Below are 17,578 nucleotides of genomic sequence, written 5' to 3' on the forward strand. Positions count from 1 at the left end.
CAGCATACACTGAGTCATATGGCTGTGAAGGAGGTGGGTGTGTGCGCGCTGATGATGGCAAACTTTATAATCACCCAGAGAGGTGGCTGCCTCGGCTGCAAAAGTTCAGCTTGTCCCCGCTGGTTGTTTGTTGTGTGGGTTTTGGCAGCCTGTGCATCACTGCAGAACCAACAAATGCTCGGTGGAAAATGCATGAATTTACAAACCAGTCTCTCTGGATGCTCATAAATATTTACAGTATCTCACAACTGCACACTGCTCTGACTTTATGCCTGGAATTGGATCCAAAGTTCATCTAAACTGAACTTTGACATATTCCATGTTGTATTCGAGTTTGCTTCTTCTAAGATGATGTGTTTCCACCTGTAAACACATTTGACTCAATGTAGGGCATCAGTGCTAATTCATTATTTAGCACACATTCTCATTCTTCCATTAGTGTCATGATTTTTAAACTGGTACTTGTCTTTCAGCTTTAGAAAACCCAAATCGAAAGTTGGCTAATTTTAGCCAAAATGGTGACTAAATCCAGCCATATTTGGAGCTCCATAGCTCACTAATACCTTGCTGTAATAACTTTAAGTAATAATACCATTCAAAGTCTAAACAGGTCACAGAAGGTTGGACCTAAATTAGCATTTTTAAACCTTTTATGATTTTTTCACATGAAATATTTAGCTTAAATGAGCCTCGGTTGCCATTTAAACTCTATGACTTAGGTCAGATGTTTTGGGCATCCATCAATTAGCTTCTCACTACAGTTTGCTGGAATTTTGGCCCATTCCCCCTGTCAGAACTGGTGTAACTGAACCAAGGCCGTGTTGCTGTTACACACATTTTAAGCATTGCCCACAAATTTTCTATGGAAAAAGATCAGAGCCTATATTCACAAAGAATCCCAGGACTAAAAGTAGCTTCTAATGACGTCATTCTAAGAAAGTTCTTAAGATGAAAGTTATTCACAAAGCATCTTAGGCCTTAGAGAGTTCCTAAAGTGAGGAAATGTTAAGAGAATTGAGAAGGATTTTTAGTAAACTTAAGAGTGTCTTAAGCAGAGAAGATGGTGGAAAGACGGAGAGATAAAGGGGCGACCGTGGCGATGGTGGCAGGGGTTCGTCTTGTAACCGGTGGTTGCCGGTTCGCTATGTCTGTCTCAGTCGTTGTGTCCTTTGGTAAGACAGTTCACCTGCCTTGCCTACTGATGGTGGTTAAGGGGCCCGGTGGCCCCTGTGTATGGCAGCCTCACTTCTGTCAGTCTGCTCCAGGCCAGCTGTGGCTACAATGTAGCTCACCACTGTCAGTGTATGAATGTGTGGATGACTGAATGTAGTGTGAAACGCTTTGGGGTCTCTGGGGACTTGATAAACCACTATACAAGTACAGCCCATTTACCATTTACCATATTCTCCTACAATGGACAACAGTGAATTAATAAGACGCTACCGGCTCAACCGCGCAGGGATCCACCCCCTAAACAATCGAGTAAATGAGAACATAAACTTCTTTAACAATCACACAATTATTAATATAGATAGAAGATTAACCTTATCATCCCCCAAGGGGGAAATTAAATAGTTTAAGTGGCAGGACAGTGTAAAGCTGTACCTCTAGTGAGGTAATATTTGGAAAGATTAAGATAAATATTAGAAACAAGTGAACAAAATTATTTAAATATTTACAGACTGTTAAATGCTTTCCAAAAATAAATTTGGAAAAAATCGGAATAACCTGGGAAAAAAAATAAAATAAAATAAAAAATTAATAAATATATATACACACAGTACAGACCAAAAGTTTGGACACACCTTCTCATTCAAAGAGTTTTCTTTATTTTCACGACTATGAATATTGTAGCTTCACACTGAAGGCATCAAAACTATGAATTAATACATGTGGAATTATATACTGAACAAAAAAGTGTGAAACAAATGAAAATATGTCTTATATTCTAGGTTCTTCAAAGTAGCCACCTTTTGCTTTGATTACTGCTCCACACTCTTGGTATTCTGTTGATGAGCTTCAAGAGGTAGTCACCTGAAATGATTTTCCAACAGTCTTGAATGAGTTCCCACAGATGCTTAGCACTTGTTGGCCCTTTTGCCTTCACTCTGCGGTCCAGCTCACCCCAAACCATCTCGATTGGGTTCAGGTCCGGTGACTGTGGAGGCCAGGTCATCTGGCGCAGCACCCCATCACTCTTCTTCTTGGTCAAATAGCCCTTACACAGCCTGGAGGTGTGTTTGGGGTCATTGTCCTGTTGAAAAATAAATGATGGTCCAACTAATCGCAAACCAGATAGAATAGCATGCCGCTACAAGATGCTGTGGTAGCCATGCTGGTTCAGTATGCCTTCAATTTTGAATAAATCCCCAAAACTGTCACCAGCAAAGCACCCCCACACCATCACACCTCCTCCTCCATGCTTCACAGTGGGAACCAGGCATGTAGAGTCCATCCGTTCACCTCTTCTGCACCGCACAAAGACACGGTGGTTGGAACCAAAGATCTCAAACTTGGACTCATCAGACCAAAGCACAGATTTCCACTGGTCTAATGTCCATTCCTTGTGTTCTTTAGTCCAAACAAGTCTCTTCTGCTTGTTGCCTGTCCTCAGCAGTGGTTTCCTAGCAGCTATTTTACCATGAAGGCCTGATTCACACAGTCTCCTCTTAACAGTTGTTCTAGAGATGTATCTGCTGCTAGAACTCTGTGTGGCATTGACCTGTTCTCTAATCTGAGCTGATGTTAACCTGCGATTTCTGAGGCTGGTGACTCGGAGGAACTTATCGTCCACTGCAGAGGTGACTACTGGTCTTCCTTTCCTGGAACGGTCCTCATGTGAACCAGTTTCTTTGTAGCGCTTGATGGTTTTTGCGACTGCACTTGGGGACACTTTCAAAGTTTTCCCAGTTGTTTGGACTGACTGACCTTCATTTCTTAAAGTAATGATGGCCACTCGTTTTTCTTTACTTAGCTGCTTTTTTCTTGCCATAATACAAATTCTAACAGTCTATTCAGTATGACTATCAGCTGTGTACTGTATCCACCTCCTGCACAACACAACTGATGGTCCCAACCCCATTTATAAGGCTTGAAATCCCACTTATTAAACCTGACAGGGCACACCTGTGAAGTGAAAGGCCCAGGACTTTGTGATGGCCACTCTAAGACACTGACTTTGTTGTCCTTAAGGCACTCTGTAACTAATCTGGTGGTATTATTTTTTTTTTTGCATTATTATCCATTTGGATGACCATTTTGCACCTAACCTCTTTGCTTAGATTTTGCTTCAATATTTCCACATAATGTTCTTTTGCATCTATTTTGTGAAGTGCACCAGTCCCTCCCAAAGAAAAACACAAAGACAACTCTTGATAGCCTCTCAAGTACTCTGAGTGGGTGGCGCAGGGGCTCCTCTCACCAAGATGAGAACCCATTAGATGCTTAGATTGTGAATAAATCAACAGCCAAGGATTTCCCCTGAATCCTTCTGCAGAAACTAAATCAAAGGCCTTAGCGTTTCACGGTCCCATCTTTACTGAATGAAGTCATTATTTTCTATCTGCTGCCTTTCAGTAGAGCATTTTTTTCCAGTCTTTAAAAGGCTGTTTGAGAATCAGACACGACATAACCGGGCCTGTTTCAGTCGCAGATCAAATAAACGTCCCGCTGTTCTGAACAGAGGGGTAATTTTTGTCTTTCATGCTCTTAAAACAGAAATCCACACATATCAGAATGAAAGGAGCCTTACTCTCCAGAAAGTCGAGCTGACAGCCGGGAGCATCCAGGCTCATAAAGTTGAAGCCACGGGTGGGCCGGCATCGGCCCCTTTTGGCTGGCGACTCCCCCGGGGTCAAACCCTGCAGCATGCTGCTCTTCCCAGCGCCATCCAGGCCCAAAACCAGAACCTGCCGCTTCTCGCGCTCCTCCTCCTCCTGCAAGCAGAGTAAAATTGGATTAAACACGTTCCTTAGTGAGCCCTGGGCGGGGGAATTCATGGTTATAAGAAAAGGTTGGGTTGTAGAAGATGAGAATAACTTTTATTGTTTGAATATTAAATGTTTTAAAGGCTGTGAAATACTTTACGTTTTTCAATTCACAGAAGAACAAAAATAGCGCAGAAGGCGTAGATTTACGGCTTCTAGAAAGAGACATTTACATGGAACCAGACCAGTTTCTGAAGAACTGAAGAGTTGACCGTTGTAATTTGGTTGCTTTCTCACTCGCTTTCTAACTGGTATTTACACTGGACTATATGGCCCATCCCAGCATTATGTGGCGTGGGTTCTTCTAGGGAAATGCAGAAAGTGTATAAATGGAAGCCAAAAGAAGGATCAGGGTGAATCTTTGGCTAAGTTATAGAAGTTCAAGTGTCTTGGTCACTTCTTTACAAGTGATGGTCAGTGGAGTTGGGAGATTGATGCACTTTATCTTCAGTAATGAAAGCGTTACTTATAGCTGAAAGATGAAGCTCTTATCCTGCTCCATCTAAGTTCTGACCCATGGTCATTAGATGTGTATACTGAGCAGAAAACTGAAACCCCAGATCCAAGCAGCTCATGAAGGTTCCCTCGACAGGGCGGCTAAGCTTTGCCTTAGTAATAAGACGAGGAGCCCTGGCATTCAGAGTAGAGCTGCTGCTTCTCCGCATTGAAAGGAATAACCTAAGGTAGACATCTGGTTCGGTTCCGGTTTGGACATCTGATCAGATGGATGGATGGATTATTTCTGAAAGTGTTTTGTAGCATCTAGAGACACAACCTTTTGTCAGTGAACATCAATCTTCAAGTGTTGACCCAGATTCTCAATTGTACTCAGATCTGGACTTTGACTGGGCCATTCTAACATATGAATTTGCCTTGATCTAAACCATTCTATTGGGGCTCTGGACATATGTGTAGGGTTGTTTTGCTGCTGGAAGGTAAACCTGCATCCCAGTCTCAAATCTTTTGCAGCCCCTAACAGGTTTTATTCCAGGATTGCCATGAACTTAGCTCCACCCATATGGTGAAGACAAGCATCTCCTGATGCTGCCACCAGGATGGTTCACCATGGGGATGATGTGCAATGTAATCTATCCTGCACACATACAGGTCCTTCTCAAAATATTAGCATATTGTGATAAAGTTCATTATTTTCCATAATGTAATGATGAAAATTTAACATTCATATATTTTAGATTCATTGCACACTAACTGAAATATTCCAGGTCTTTTATTGTCTTAATACGGATGATTTTGGCATACAGGTCATGAAAACCCAAAATTCCTATCTCACAAAATTAGCATATTTCATCCGACCAATAAAAGAAAAGTGTTTTTAATACAAAAAACGTCAACCTTCAAATAATCATGTACAGTTATGCACTCAATACTTGGTCGGGAATCCTTTTGCAGAAATGACTGCTTCAATGTGGCGTGGCATGGAGGCAATCAGCCTGTGGCACTGCTGAGGTCTTATGGAGGCCCAGGATGCTTCGATAGCGGCCTTTAGCTCATCCAGAGTGTTGGGTCTTGAGTCTCTCAACGTTCTCTTCACAATATCCCACAGATTCTCTATGGGGTTCAGGTCAGGAGAGTTGGCAGGCCAATTGAGCACAGTGATACCATGGTCAGTAAACCAATTACCAGTGGTTTTGGCACTGTGAGCAGGTGCCAGGTTGTGCTGAAAAATGAAATCTTCATCTCCATAAAGCTTTTCAGCAGATGGAAGCATGAAGTGCTCCAAAATTTCCTGATAGCTAGCTGCATTGACCCTGGCCCTTGATAAAACACAGTGGACCAACACCAGCAGCTGACACGGAACCCCAGACCATCACTGACTGTGGGTACTTGACACTGGACTTCTGGCATTTTGGCATTTCCTTCTCCCCAGTCTTCCTCCAGACTCTGGCACCTTGATTTCTGAATGACATGCAGAATTTGCTTTCATCCGAAAAAAGTACTTTGGACCACTGAGCAACAGTCCAGTGCTGCTTCTCTGTAGCCCAGGTCAGGCGCTTCTGCCGCTGTTTCTGGTTCAAAAGTGGCTTGACCTGGGGAATGCGGCACCTGTAGCCCATTTCCTGCACACGCCTGTGCACGGTGGCTCTGGATGTTTCTACTCCAGACTCAGTCCACTGCTTCCGTAGGTCCCCCAAGGTCTGGAATCGGCCCTTCTCCACTATCTTCCTCAGGGTCCGGTCACCTCTTCTTGTTGTGCAGCGTTTTCTGCCACACTTTTTCCTTCCCACAGACTTCCCACTGAGGTGCCTTGATACAGCACTCTGGGAACAGCTTATTCGTTCAGAAATTTCTTTCTGTGTCTTACCCTCTTGCTTGAGGGTGTCAATAGTGGCCTTCTGGACAGCAGTCAGGTCGGCAGTCTTACCCATGATTGGGGTTTTGAGTGATGAACCAGGCTGGGAGTTTTAAAGGCCTCAGGAATCTTTTGCAGGTGTTTAGAGTTAACTCGTTGATTCAGATGATTAGGTTCATAGCTCGTTTAGAGACCCTTTTAATGATATGCTAATTTTGTGAGATAGGAATTTTGGGTTTTCATGAGCTGTATGCCAAAATCATCTGTATTAAGACAATAAAAGACCTGAAATATTTCAGTTAGTGTGCAATGAATCTAAAATATATGAATGTTAAATTTTCATCATGACATTATGGAAAATAATAAACTTTATCACAATATGCTAACATTTTGAGAAGGACCTGTAGTATTTTGCATGTAGGCCAAAACATTCAACTTAAATCTCATATGACCAATTAGGTAACTTCTGAACGCAGTTGTTTACACTGGATTTTATTTAGGATGTGAAATGTATCATCGTGCTTCTACTTCACATATATGCACTACTTTGTGTCTGTCTATCACATGCATTCCCAAGAAACTCCTACGTTGAAATCTGTGGTTGTAACGCAACACAAATTGATTATTTATTGGTGTGAATCCTTTTGCAAGACCATGTATCAAGAACTACAGACACAGAACATCAACAGTCCCAACATAACCCTTATTTTAGGCCATTAAAAGTTAGTTTTTGTGGGTATAGCTATCAACAGCCAGCCATTTGTGTTCAAGTTGGACTTGTGTGTAAAATGTATTTTCAGTGGCGGGGCATAGCGTTTAAAAGCTTCCATGTTCTGCATTATTTGTGGTCAAATATTGAAGCAGATGGACTTGTCGGCTACAGTTTGAAATGTTCACAAACAGCAGAAGTATTAGCTTCCACCCCAGTCTGGATAAAGGAGGTTTTTCCCAATTCAGACACACAGATACAGGAGTTGGACAATGAAACTGAAACACCTGGTTTTAGACCACAATAATTTATTAGTATGTTGTAGGACCTCCTTTTGCGGCCAATACAGCGTCAATTTGTCTTGGGAATGACATACAAGTCCTGCACAGTGGTCAGAGGGATTTTAAGCCATTCTTCTTGCAGGATAGTGGCCAGGTCACTACGTGATACTGGTGGAGGAAAATGTTTCCTGACTCGCTCCTCCAAAACACCCCAAAGTGGCTCAATAATATTTAGATCTGGTGACTGTGCAGGCCATGGGAGATGTTCAACTTCACTTTCATGTTCATCAAACCAATCTTTCACCAGTCTTGCTGTGTGTATTGGTGCATTGTCATCCTGATACACGGCATTGCCTTGAGGATACAATGTTTTAACCATTGGATGCACATGGTCCTCAAGAATGGTTCGGTAGTCCTTGGCAGTGACGCACCCATCTAGCACACGTATTGGGCCAAGGGAATGCCATGATATGGCAGCCCAAACCATCACTGATCCACCCCCATGCTTCACTCTGGGCATGCAACAGTCTGGGTGGTACGCTTCTTTGGGGCTTCTCCACGCTGTAACTCTCCCGGATGTGGGGAAAAGAGTAAAGGTGGACTCATCAGAGAACAATGCATGTTTCACATTGTCCACAGCCCAAGATTTGCGCTCCTTGCAACATTGAAACCGACGTTTGGCATTGGCATGAGTGACCAAAGGTTTGGCTATCACAGCCCGGCCGTGTATATTGACCCTGTGGAGCTCCAGACGGACAGTTCTGGTGGAAACAGGAGAGTTGAGGTGCACATTTAATTCTGCCGTAATTTGGGCAGCGGTGGTTTTATGTTTTTTGGATACAATCCAGGTTAGCACCCGAACATCCCTTTCAGACAGCTTCCTCTTGCGTCCACAGTTAATCCTGTTGGATGTGGTTCGTCCTTCTTGGTGGTATGCTGACATTACCCTGGATACCGTGGCTCTTGATACATCACAAAGACTTGCTGTCTTGGTCAAAGATACGCCAGCAAGACGTGCACCAGCAATTTGTCCTCTTTTGAACTCTGGTATGTCACCCATAATGTTGTGTGCATTTCAATATTTTGAGCAAAACTGTGCTCTTACCCTGCTAATTGAACCTTCACACTCTGCTCTTACTGGTGCAATGTGCAATCAATGAAGACTGGCTACCAGGCTGGTCCAATTTAGCCATGAAGCCTCTACACTAAAGGCTAGTAAGAACTTTTCTTGAACTTTCAAAAAAAATCGTATTAACCTACTTCCAGCACAGCCAGGAACAAGAAGGGAGTAACAGAGGACTTCCCTTTACGTCACTGTTAAATGAAAACCCCACGTTCCAACAAACAGACCTCTTCCAGTCAGGTCCCCAGCGGAGCTGCAAGGAAAGACGGCGTCTCCTTCCTGGCAAGCATACATGACTCTTCAACTTGGATCCAAGAGTGTCACATGATCATATGCAACAAAGTTAAGTAATGATTTGCTCTTCGAATATCCGGCATTCATTCATATAAAGGGTCCGCATCGCATGCCTTCCTGCGTGTACATCCAGGTAGCGAGAGCTACCACGCTGCATTGCAGCCATTCAAGGAGCCAAACGGGCCTTTGTCGTACGGTTCGGCTGAGCCAGCTAAAAGCCCTTCCCTACAGATACGAAGGTTAGCTGCAAGCTAACCCTTTATTTACCCACAAGTGGATGTTTTCCTCAACGCCCAGGACGACTTCTCCTCAGCACGGTTCATGTAAGAGGTAGTGTTTGGGCAGAGAAGAATAGTTTAAGATTAATAATGGTCGTTTAATGACGTTTCTTTTTGTTTGTGTTGAGAAACTCACATACAGTAAGTGCTAGCAGACTAGTACTCAGCTAAGGATGTGTTCTGTGTTGTGTTTTTAAAGTTAAGACAAACTTTATTTAAAGGGTGGTTTGTAAACACAGAAGATCGGCCATAACGCGCCGCTCACACTTATGCATTTCAACCCTTTTATTAGTGGTATTTAAGGTATGTGTTTGATTCTGGTAACCAGCTATGCCAGAGCTTGGCTCATCCCTTTCAATTTTGTCCTAACACCACCACCTTATTGGGCTGGTATTCACAGGACAACCCTTAACAGATTGAAATATTAGTTAATAAAATAATTAAGTATTAATATTAAATAATATATTCATAATCACAACACTCTCTCATTTCTCAGAAATATGAACCAGATCATCAGATATTAAACTCATATTTTACCAGGAGACATTATAGATTGCTGCACCGATAAATGGGCTGTCTCCCTGGGTCTTCACCTCAGAGCTGAATGTCTTTCTGTCTCTGACAAGGTTTGCAACATCAGGTCCTGATGTTACATACCAACATCAGGAATCCTCCTTTTTAGGAACCCAAGCATATTGTCCCTTTTAGAGCCAAAGCTCATCAGCTCCCTTATTAGAAACATCTCCTCACTTAGCTGCTGCATAATCAGTCCTAATATCGTTAGATTTGTGTTTTTAATGAATTCACAATGAATGGGCTGCAGCTGCTGCACAATAAAGCGTTTTTAGATACACGGATGTTAGTTTGCATGTTTAATGGCTGCCTAATGCTGCTGGTGAATGCAGCAGCAGATCCTTAAAGGTTTAGATGCTTGCTTTTGTGTATTTCTGAGTGAGTTAGAGATAAATCCCAAGCCCTGGCTGTGCAGACATCTCGCCAATGCTGCTGAGGCTGCATCCCTGCTATCTGTATGGACTTTGTGCAAAACTAAATAAATCCCTTCAAACAGGACATTTTATACCCGATTAAACTGTTTTTAACTAAACTGGAACTGTCCTGCCTGGAATATACAGATAAAACTTTATAGGTGTGCCTTGATTAGCAACATTTTCTATTTGTTAAATGTAAGAATAATGAGAGATTTGTTTATACATTTTTATTAATTTAAAGTTTACATACCCTTCCTTAGTATCTGGCAGAATTGCTTTTAAGCTGTAAGACTTTGGTCAAACATTTTTGGGTTTCCTTCCACAAGCTTCTCACTATAGTTTGCTAGGATTGTGGCCCATTCCTCCTGACAGAACTGGTGAAAATGTGTGTTTGTACAGCATTTTGCCCACAAATTGCCTACAGGACTGAGATCAGGGCTTTGTGAAGGCCACTTCAAAACACTGACCTTGTTGTCCTTAAGCCAATTGTAGCTAACGTGGTGGTATGTTTAGGTCATTGTCCATTTGGAGGACCATTTGTCTTCAAGCTTCTGCTTCCTGGCTGATATCTTGAGATGTTGCTTAAATGTTCCCTCATGATGCCATCTATTTTGTGAAGTGCACCAGTCCTTCCTGCAGCTAATCACCCACACCACATGATGCTGCCACCCACGTACTTCACAACAGGGATGGTGTCCTCAGTCTTGAAAGCTTCCCTCTTTTTCTTCTTAATGTAACGATAATTAATATACGCTTCGTCACATCTACAGGACATGTCACCAAAGATAAAGATGTCTGTCCCTAAGTGAATTTGATAACTGTAACCTGGGTTTTTAATGTTGCTTTTGGATTAATGGCTTCATCCTCTCAGAGTGGCTTTTCAGCCCATGTTACCTCCAGCCAGCATCTTCACAAGATCTTTCGCTGTCGTTCTGGGGTCGTTTTGCACATTTCACACCAAAACTCATTCATCTCTGGGACACAGAAACCATCTCCTTCCTGAGCGCTTGTATGGTAGGACATTCCCATGCTGTTTATAGTTCCTCATTCATTTGTTTGAACATATTACTGTGGCACCTTCTGATATCTGGAAGTTGTAACCTAGGATGAACCAGACTTCTAGAGTTGTGGATTTTCGCAGGATGTCACACAAGGAAGCAGAAGTGTTGCCTTAAAATATATCCACAGTGGAGAAGGCGCAGCGCTGATGGTGTAGGGGCGAAGCACGCAACCATACGCAGAGGCTATAGTCCTCGAAGCAGCTGTCCCGGGTTCGAGTCCCAGACCCAGCGACATTTACCGAATGTCTACCCCTCTCTCTACCCCTCTTTCCTGTCTGCCTGCTGTCAAAAAATACAAAATAAAGGCCACTAGTACCGAAAAACAACAACAAAATATATATATATATATATATCCACAGGAATTTAAAGAAAGCAATCAGAAAAAACTGTCATTGTGGCATTTAGCGAATAGAAATAATTTTGGTGATTCTAAATGACATAAAGCAGGAAACATTTAGTCAGATCTAATGTCAGTGAGAAAAAGTTGTTTGTAAATATTTAGCTTAAAATTTATGTGTGGGCTCTGCTGCACCCAGTACTGTAAAATGCAACAATAAAATCGCTGCTGGCTCAGACATCTTCATGCTCCAACTTCTGCAAAATGAGAAAACACGCTGACGGAGCAGTTTTATTTATAAGTTTTGGTTCAGTTGAACAAACCTCTCCGCTCAGATAACAGCTCAGATTTCTCCTGAAAGGGAGCAATTCTTTTGCAGCTTTTTCAGCACAAAATTCATTGATTGGAGCAGGTTGTTTGGAAGGAGTTTGGAAGGAGAGGTGTGATGAAACATGAAAATCATTACAGCCGAGTGCTGATTTGCAGGATGGGTTCTAAGCACCTTGGGTCTTTGCAGGGATTTGGACTAGAGGCAAACTTTTCAAGCTTCTCTAAGCAATAAATGTTGCATAGAGTGTCATGCAAATCAATAAAAAGGCCCTGGACTTTTACATATCTTTAGTCACCTTACAACCACAAGCTTTACTGTATTTTAAGAGGATTTAATGTGGTAGACACACATGAATTTGTGCATAATTATGAAGCGGAGGAAAATAAATGATACATGTTTTTCTTTTTATTATTTTTGCTTTCAGCTCAAGCTCAGTCAGATCAGACAGAAAGCTTCTGTGAACATCAAATTACAGGTTTTGCCAGTAATTTTCAACTGGATTCAGGTTCTGGACTTTGATTGGGCCATTGTAACTCATGAGTATGCTTTAAACCAAACTCATCCCCTGTAGCTCAGATTGTAGGATTTAGGGTGGTTCTCCTGCCAGGAGAACCTCTTTCATGGTCGTTTCATATTTAATTTGAATTTTAACATTTTTCTGGTTTTTGGACATTTTAAAACAAAATAATAAACCATTTATGCTTGATTCTTGCTTTGTAGGTTCCAAAAGTCATGAATCAACACAGTGCTGAAATCAACGTCTCATTGTGGTATAAGGTTATATCACAGCTTTTATGGCATCTAGACTAGATCAGATCAGCACTATTCAAAATCCATAACTATTGGACTTCACAAATGAGGGCTGAGGTATCCTAAAATAAATGGAAATTATTTAAAGCACAGTTTGTCAACATTGGCACCTCTGTGCCATCTATGAAAAGCAAAACATTAAAAAGTAAAAAAGCAGCTTTAGTTCTTATGACCTGAATTAAAAATGGTCTTGAACCCCAAAGAGTAGTGAAATTGACCTTTTTTTTGAAGGTGCCAAGTTCAAATCCCAGCCAACTTGGGGTCTTTCTGCATGGAGTTTGCATGTTCTCCCTGGGCATGTGTGGGTTCTCTCCGGGTACTCCGGCTTCCTTCCACAGTCAAAGAGATGACTGTTAGGTATGAATGTGAGTGTGCATAACTGTCTCTCCTGTGTGTCTTTGTGATGGACTGGCGACATGTTCAGGTACCCTGCCTCTCAGCCAATGACTGCTGGAGATAGGCACCAGCTCTACCTTTCCCTACAGGGACAAGCGGATGTAGAAGATTGGTTGATGGATAATTTATGAATTAGTATGTATTTAGTCAGTAGGTCAATAAAGACAAAATTTGAATGAGTAAAAAGTTCAAATCAATATGGCACATCAGAGATAAAGTAAGAGATTGAAATAGAAATCAGTGTAGAAAACATTCAATTTCTTAAGCTTTATTAGTTTTTTTTCTCCCCTTTCCAAAACAGAAGGGAAAAAAGTCTGGAAAATCCAAAATATTTTCCAGGCAAAATTAGATTTTTTCCATGCTGTTCCAGACCTGGAAACCGTAAAGGCAAATTTATCACTTTTGGATTCTATTTTAAACCCAAGTTTCAGACTAATCAGAGTAAATGGGATAAATATGAAGGTTTTTATTTTAAAAACAGGAATACTTTTCCTTCCACTTCACAGTTATGTTCTACTGCAGTCCCAGCCTATCACATACAATCCAAATACAATACAGTTCTGCTATGCAGCATGACAAAACGTGGAGAAGTTCAACAGGTGTGAATACTTTAGGAAGGCACCGTAGAATCCTTCCAGGAACTTCCAGAAGCTAAATGTGATGGAAAAACTGACCCACTTTTGCTTTGTGAAATTTGTGAAGGTGTTACAGTGGGAGATGTTTGTAAGACTAAATACCATCAGAGTGAACGTGGCGACTTATAACCTGAAGTCTGTGGCTGCAGTGGGAAAAACACTCGCTTAAACTGGACAAGATTGGGAAGAATGCAGCCTAGTTGGATGGATCACCTGCCTTTTGTCAAGAATCCAAGCTGCTGCTATCTTGGATGTTTTGGTTTTCTTCCAGGCAGTTTTTCCCATTTAACATATAAATTAATGTCATGATGGGTGTTTAGTCTCCAGATCCTTTGAGCAGCTTCTCCTCCAGTCTTCTGTGGTCCTGGCCTCCCACCATATATAACTCTCCAAGGTCTAGGAAGCCCCGCGAGCCGACTCGTTCTCTGGCTGCTCCTATGATTATAATGCTCCTCAGAACATTTTGGCTCCTGGGACGAAAACATTTACACCCATCCAGCTGCGGGTCTCTGGCGGGCAACGTTATCCTCTGAAGACGGACTGAGCTAGATAAGCAGGCTAAGCCGTTCAGATGCAGCCGCTGGCACCATTGAGGAAACTAGATTAGAGACATGCAAATAGATTTTACGGGGAGATGCATGCCGCAGCTCCACGGGAGTTTATTAAGGAAAACGGAGCTCCTTTCTGATGGTTTCTCTGTTTCCAGGGAAAAACAAGATAAACTCGCTTAAACTTCAGTTGAAATCTGTGTTTCAGTGAATCAAGAAAAGTGGCACAATGGTTTGTTTACTGTTAATTAAAAAAGAACAGAAAATAGAAAAGAATAAAGGGAAGAACAGCATCCCCAAGGTTGTTGTCCCATATCTGGGAGTCGTGGGACCTACGTCCTCCTGGAATTGTTTATAAGGGAAAACCATAAAAACATGTTTCTGTTCATTTAAGACACAACATTAGATGTATACATCCCATCCATCCCTCTGTCCAAATCCACCCATTCGTCTATCCATTCATCTGTCAGTCAGTTTATCCATCCATTCATCTTTCCACCTGTCTCTGCATTTGTCTATCCAATTGTCTTATCCATCTATCAGCCATCCATCCATCCATTTCGTTCTTTCGGTCATTATTCATATCTCCTTTCCAAAGCTGAGGGTTGGAAAATTTGGTAGACCACTGAGCTCTTTGGCCCTCATTCATGCAAACAAAGCTCCGATTCGTCTGATGCCTTATCCTACCATCACTCATGAGCGAGATGGTAGAACCCCTCGGAATGTGGCAGAAAATCAGTCCCTGACCTGGAGGGATCCCTCCGTCCGGTACTGTCCTATCTTGGGTATCAGCCCATGTTAGGTCTCCCATGGAAAGCTTGCTTCTTAGACAATGGATCAGACTAAGATGAATCACAAGGAGCACCAAGAGAAACAGGTCACCTCACCTGGCTGTTTGATTCCCTGCGTCTGACTCTATTATTCTCTTCTCTTCATCGTTTCCTTCCATTTCATCATTGCACTGTTTAACTGCCATCCTCCTCCATTGAAGTCATCTTCATCATCAGTTTCATATTCACATGATCTTCATCACCTTTCACCATCCGGTGTTTTTCTCATCTTTGGATTCTTATCCAGTTTCACAAATTGCTACTTTCAATCAAATTCACAATCGCCATACGAAGTATTTATTCTCTGTGTTATCACTATCTTCCTCACCAGCAGCCTCCTCCTCTTCCTCATCATTCTTACCATTCATATCTTATTGTTTCCAGCTGTCACTTTCAGTATTCAGGGATCAGGATTCTGCAGTATTTTCTTCCTAGTAAAATATCGCCTGTAATAACTTAAGTAGTTCTCTTTGGATCACTAAAATACGAGCCGGGCAGAACCTGGCAGAACCTCTCACCTCTGTGATGGTGCAGTACGCCGCCTGTGGGGACCACACTCGCCTCTTGTAGAAATAGTTAAGGGCGATGAAGAGCGCGGAGCCCAGGGCAGCCACGGCGGCGGTCAGGGCTATGGAGATGTGCCGGAGGAGAACCATGTGTGAGACGGTCGAGAACCAGAACCAGATACCAGGAGGTTGGAGCCTGCTTCCTGATCCTTCAGGTTCCTTTGGTGTCGCTGCCGCACGCGCTACATGTGACCGCGCGCTCTCAGCTTGTTTTTGTTTCGAGGAGCGCGTGAAGGTATATGGAAATATGGTGCGTTTGAGTGCAGCTCGGAAACGGCGGCTTAAAGCTGAATTAGAAGCGAACAGAGGCATGATAAACAAAATAAGCAGTCAGGCCTCCTTGTAATCTTTTAAAGTTGTCCTTATCAATAATACCTCAGGCTTTCTGAAGGTCTTTCAAAGTATTTATGTTTTTATTTATTTTTTAAAGTAAAAAAATATGAGGAAAACATTCATATTCAATAAATCAGAATAAGCCTTCCGATTAGTCTCGTTTGTCAATCAGTCATTTTCTACCGCTTATTCCATAGTGGGTCACGGGGGAGCTGGTGCCTATCTCCAGCAGTCTATGGGCGAGAGGCAGGGTACACCCTGGACAGGTCGCCATCTATCGCAGGGCAACACACAAACAACCAAGCACACACTCATTCACACACCTAAGGGAAATTGAGAGTGACCAATTAACCTAACAGGCATGTCTTTGGACTGTGGGAGGAAGCCGGAGTACCCGGTGAGAACCCACGCATGCATGGGGAGAACATGCAAACTCCATGCAGAAAGACCCCAGGCCAGGAATTGAACCCAGGACCTTCTTGCTGCAAGGCAACAGTGCTACCAACTGCTCCACCGTGCAGTTCCAGTTAAATCTTTATCTTGAAAATAACTTTTAAGCAGAGATTAAAAGTACTTTTCATTGAGTCCACATTTCTGTATTAAAATGTTTTTTATTGGTCTGATGTAATATTCTTCACTTAAATGTCCTCTTTTCATCAGCTGTAAATAGAAAATCATCATAATTAAAAGAAAAAAGGCTTGAAACATCAGTCTGTGTGGAATTAATTGTATACCCACTAAACTGGGATAAAGTTAAAATAACTTCAAAAATATTTTGATATATTGAATATGACGACATTAATTTTAATCTGTGTAAACAAAACCATACAAAGAAACCCTAAAACAGAATAGATGTTCAAAATAATTTTAGACCAAAAAACACAACGTTAATCAAAAAAAGGAACAAGAGCCATCAGGTCCAGATGAATCCTACAAATGGGTTACAAATGTCGCTTTTCCCGTGTCGAGCCAATCAAGGTTGGAAATCAAGACCCCAGAGTCTGGATGAAGAATAGAGAGGAACAGAATCTACATTGCTTGAAGTCCAGGGTGAAGTTTCCACAGTCCGTGATGATTTGGGGTGTCATTTCATCTGCTGGTTCTGGCCCACACTACCAAAGGTACCAAAGCTGGTTCAATAATCATAATGTTACTGAGCTTGATTGGCCAGCAAACTAGCCTGACCTTAACCCCACAGAGAATCTATGGAGTATTGTCAAGAGCAAAATGAGAGACACCAGATCCAACAATGCAGATGAGCTGAAGGCAGCTATCAAAACAACCTGGACCTCCATTACACCTTAACAGAACCGCAGGCTGATCGCCTCCATGCCACGCTGCATTGATGCAGTAATTCATGCAAAAGGAGCCCCAATAACTCCATTAAGTGCATTGAAATTGACATACTTTTTACAAGCCTGGCATTTCTGTTTAAAATATTCTTTTTATTGATCTTATGTAATATTCTAATTTTCTGAGACACAAAATTTTGGGTTTTTATAAAATGTAAGCCATAATTATAAAAATTACAATCAACCATGTTTTTTAATCATAAATCTATATAATATATGATTTTTATTTTTTGAAATGAGGGAGAAAAAATATTGAACATTTTAACTATATTACTTTTTTTTTTTTTTTTTAGATGTAGCTGTATAGTACATCTGTCTTCAACAACATTCCTACTCTCTATCTACCTAAATTATTTGTGCCTACCTGTTATTTCTATGTTCTGTTTTTTATTTACATTTAATTTGTAT

General features: G+C 41.8%; 1 protein-coding gene across 1 annotated transcript in view; it reads right to left on the bottom strand.

Moving 5' to 3' along the window:
• Nucleotides 1-15,727, bottom strand: part of arl10 (ADP-ribosylation factor-like 10) — a 28,703-nt gene extending 12,976 nt beyond the window's left edge. The window contains exons 1-2 of the mRNA XM_047379896.1: nt 15,438-15,727; nt 3,752-3,935 (exon numbers count right to left, since the gene is read on the bottom strand). Coding sequence (XP_047235852.1) covers nt 3,752-3,935; nt 15,438-15,575 — 322 coding nt within the window. The 5' untranslated portion in view covers nt 15,576-15,727. The remainder of the gene's footprint in view (nt 1-3,751; nt 3,936-15,437) is intronic.
• Nucleotides 15,728-17,578: the final 1,851 nt, after the last annotated feature.

This window comes from Girardinichthys multiradiatus, chromosome 11, assembly GCF_021462225.1.
Source record: "Girardinichthys multiradiatus isolate DD_20200921_A chromosome 11, DD_fGirMul_XY1, whole genome shotgun sequence".
NCBI lineage: Eukaryota > Metazoa > Chordata > Actinopteri > Cyprinodontiformes > Goodeidae > Girardinichthys > Girardinichthys multiradiatus.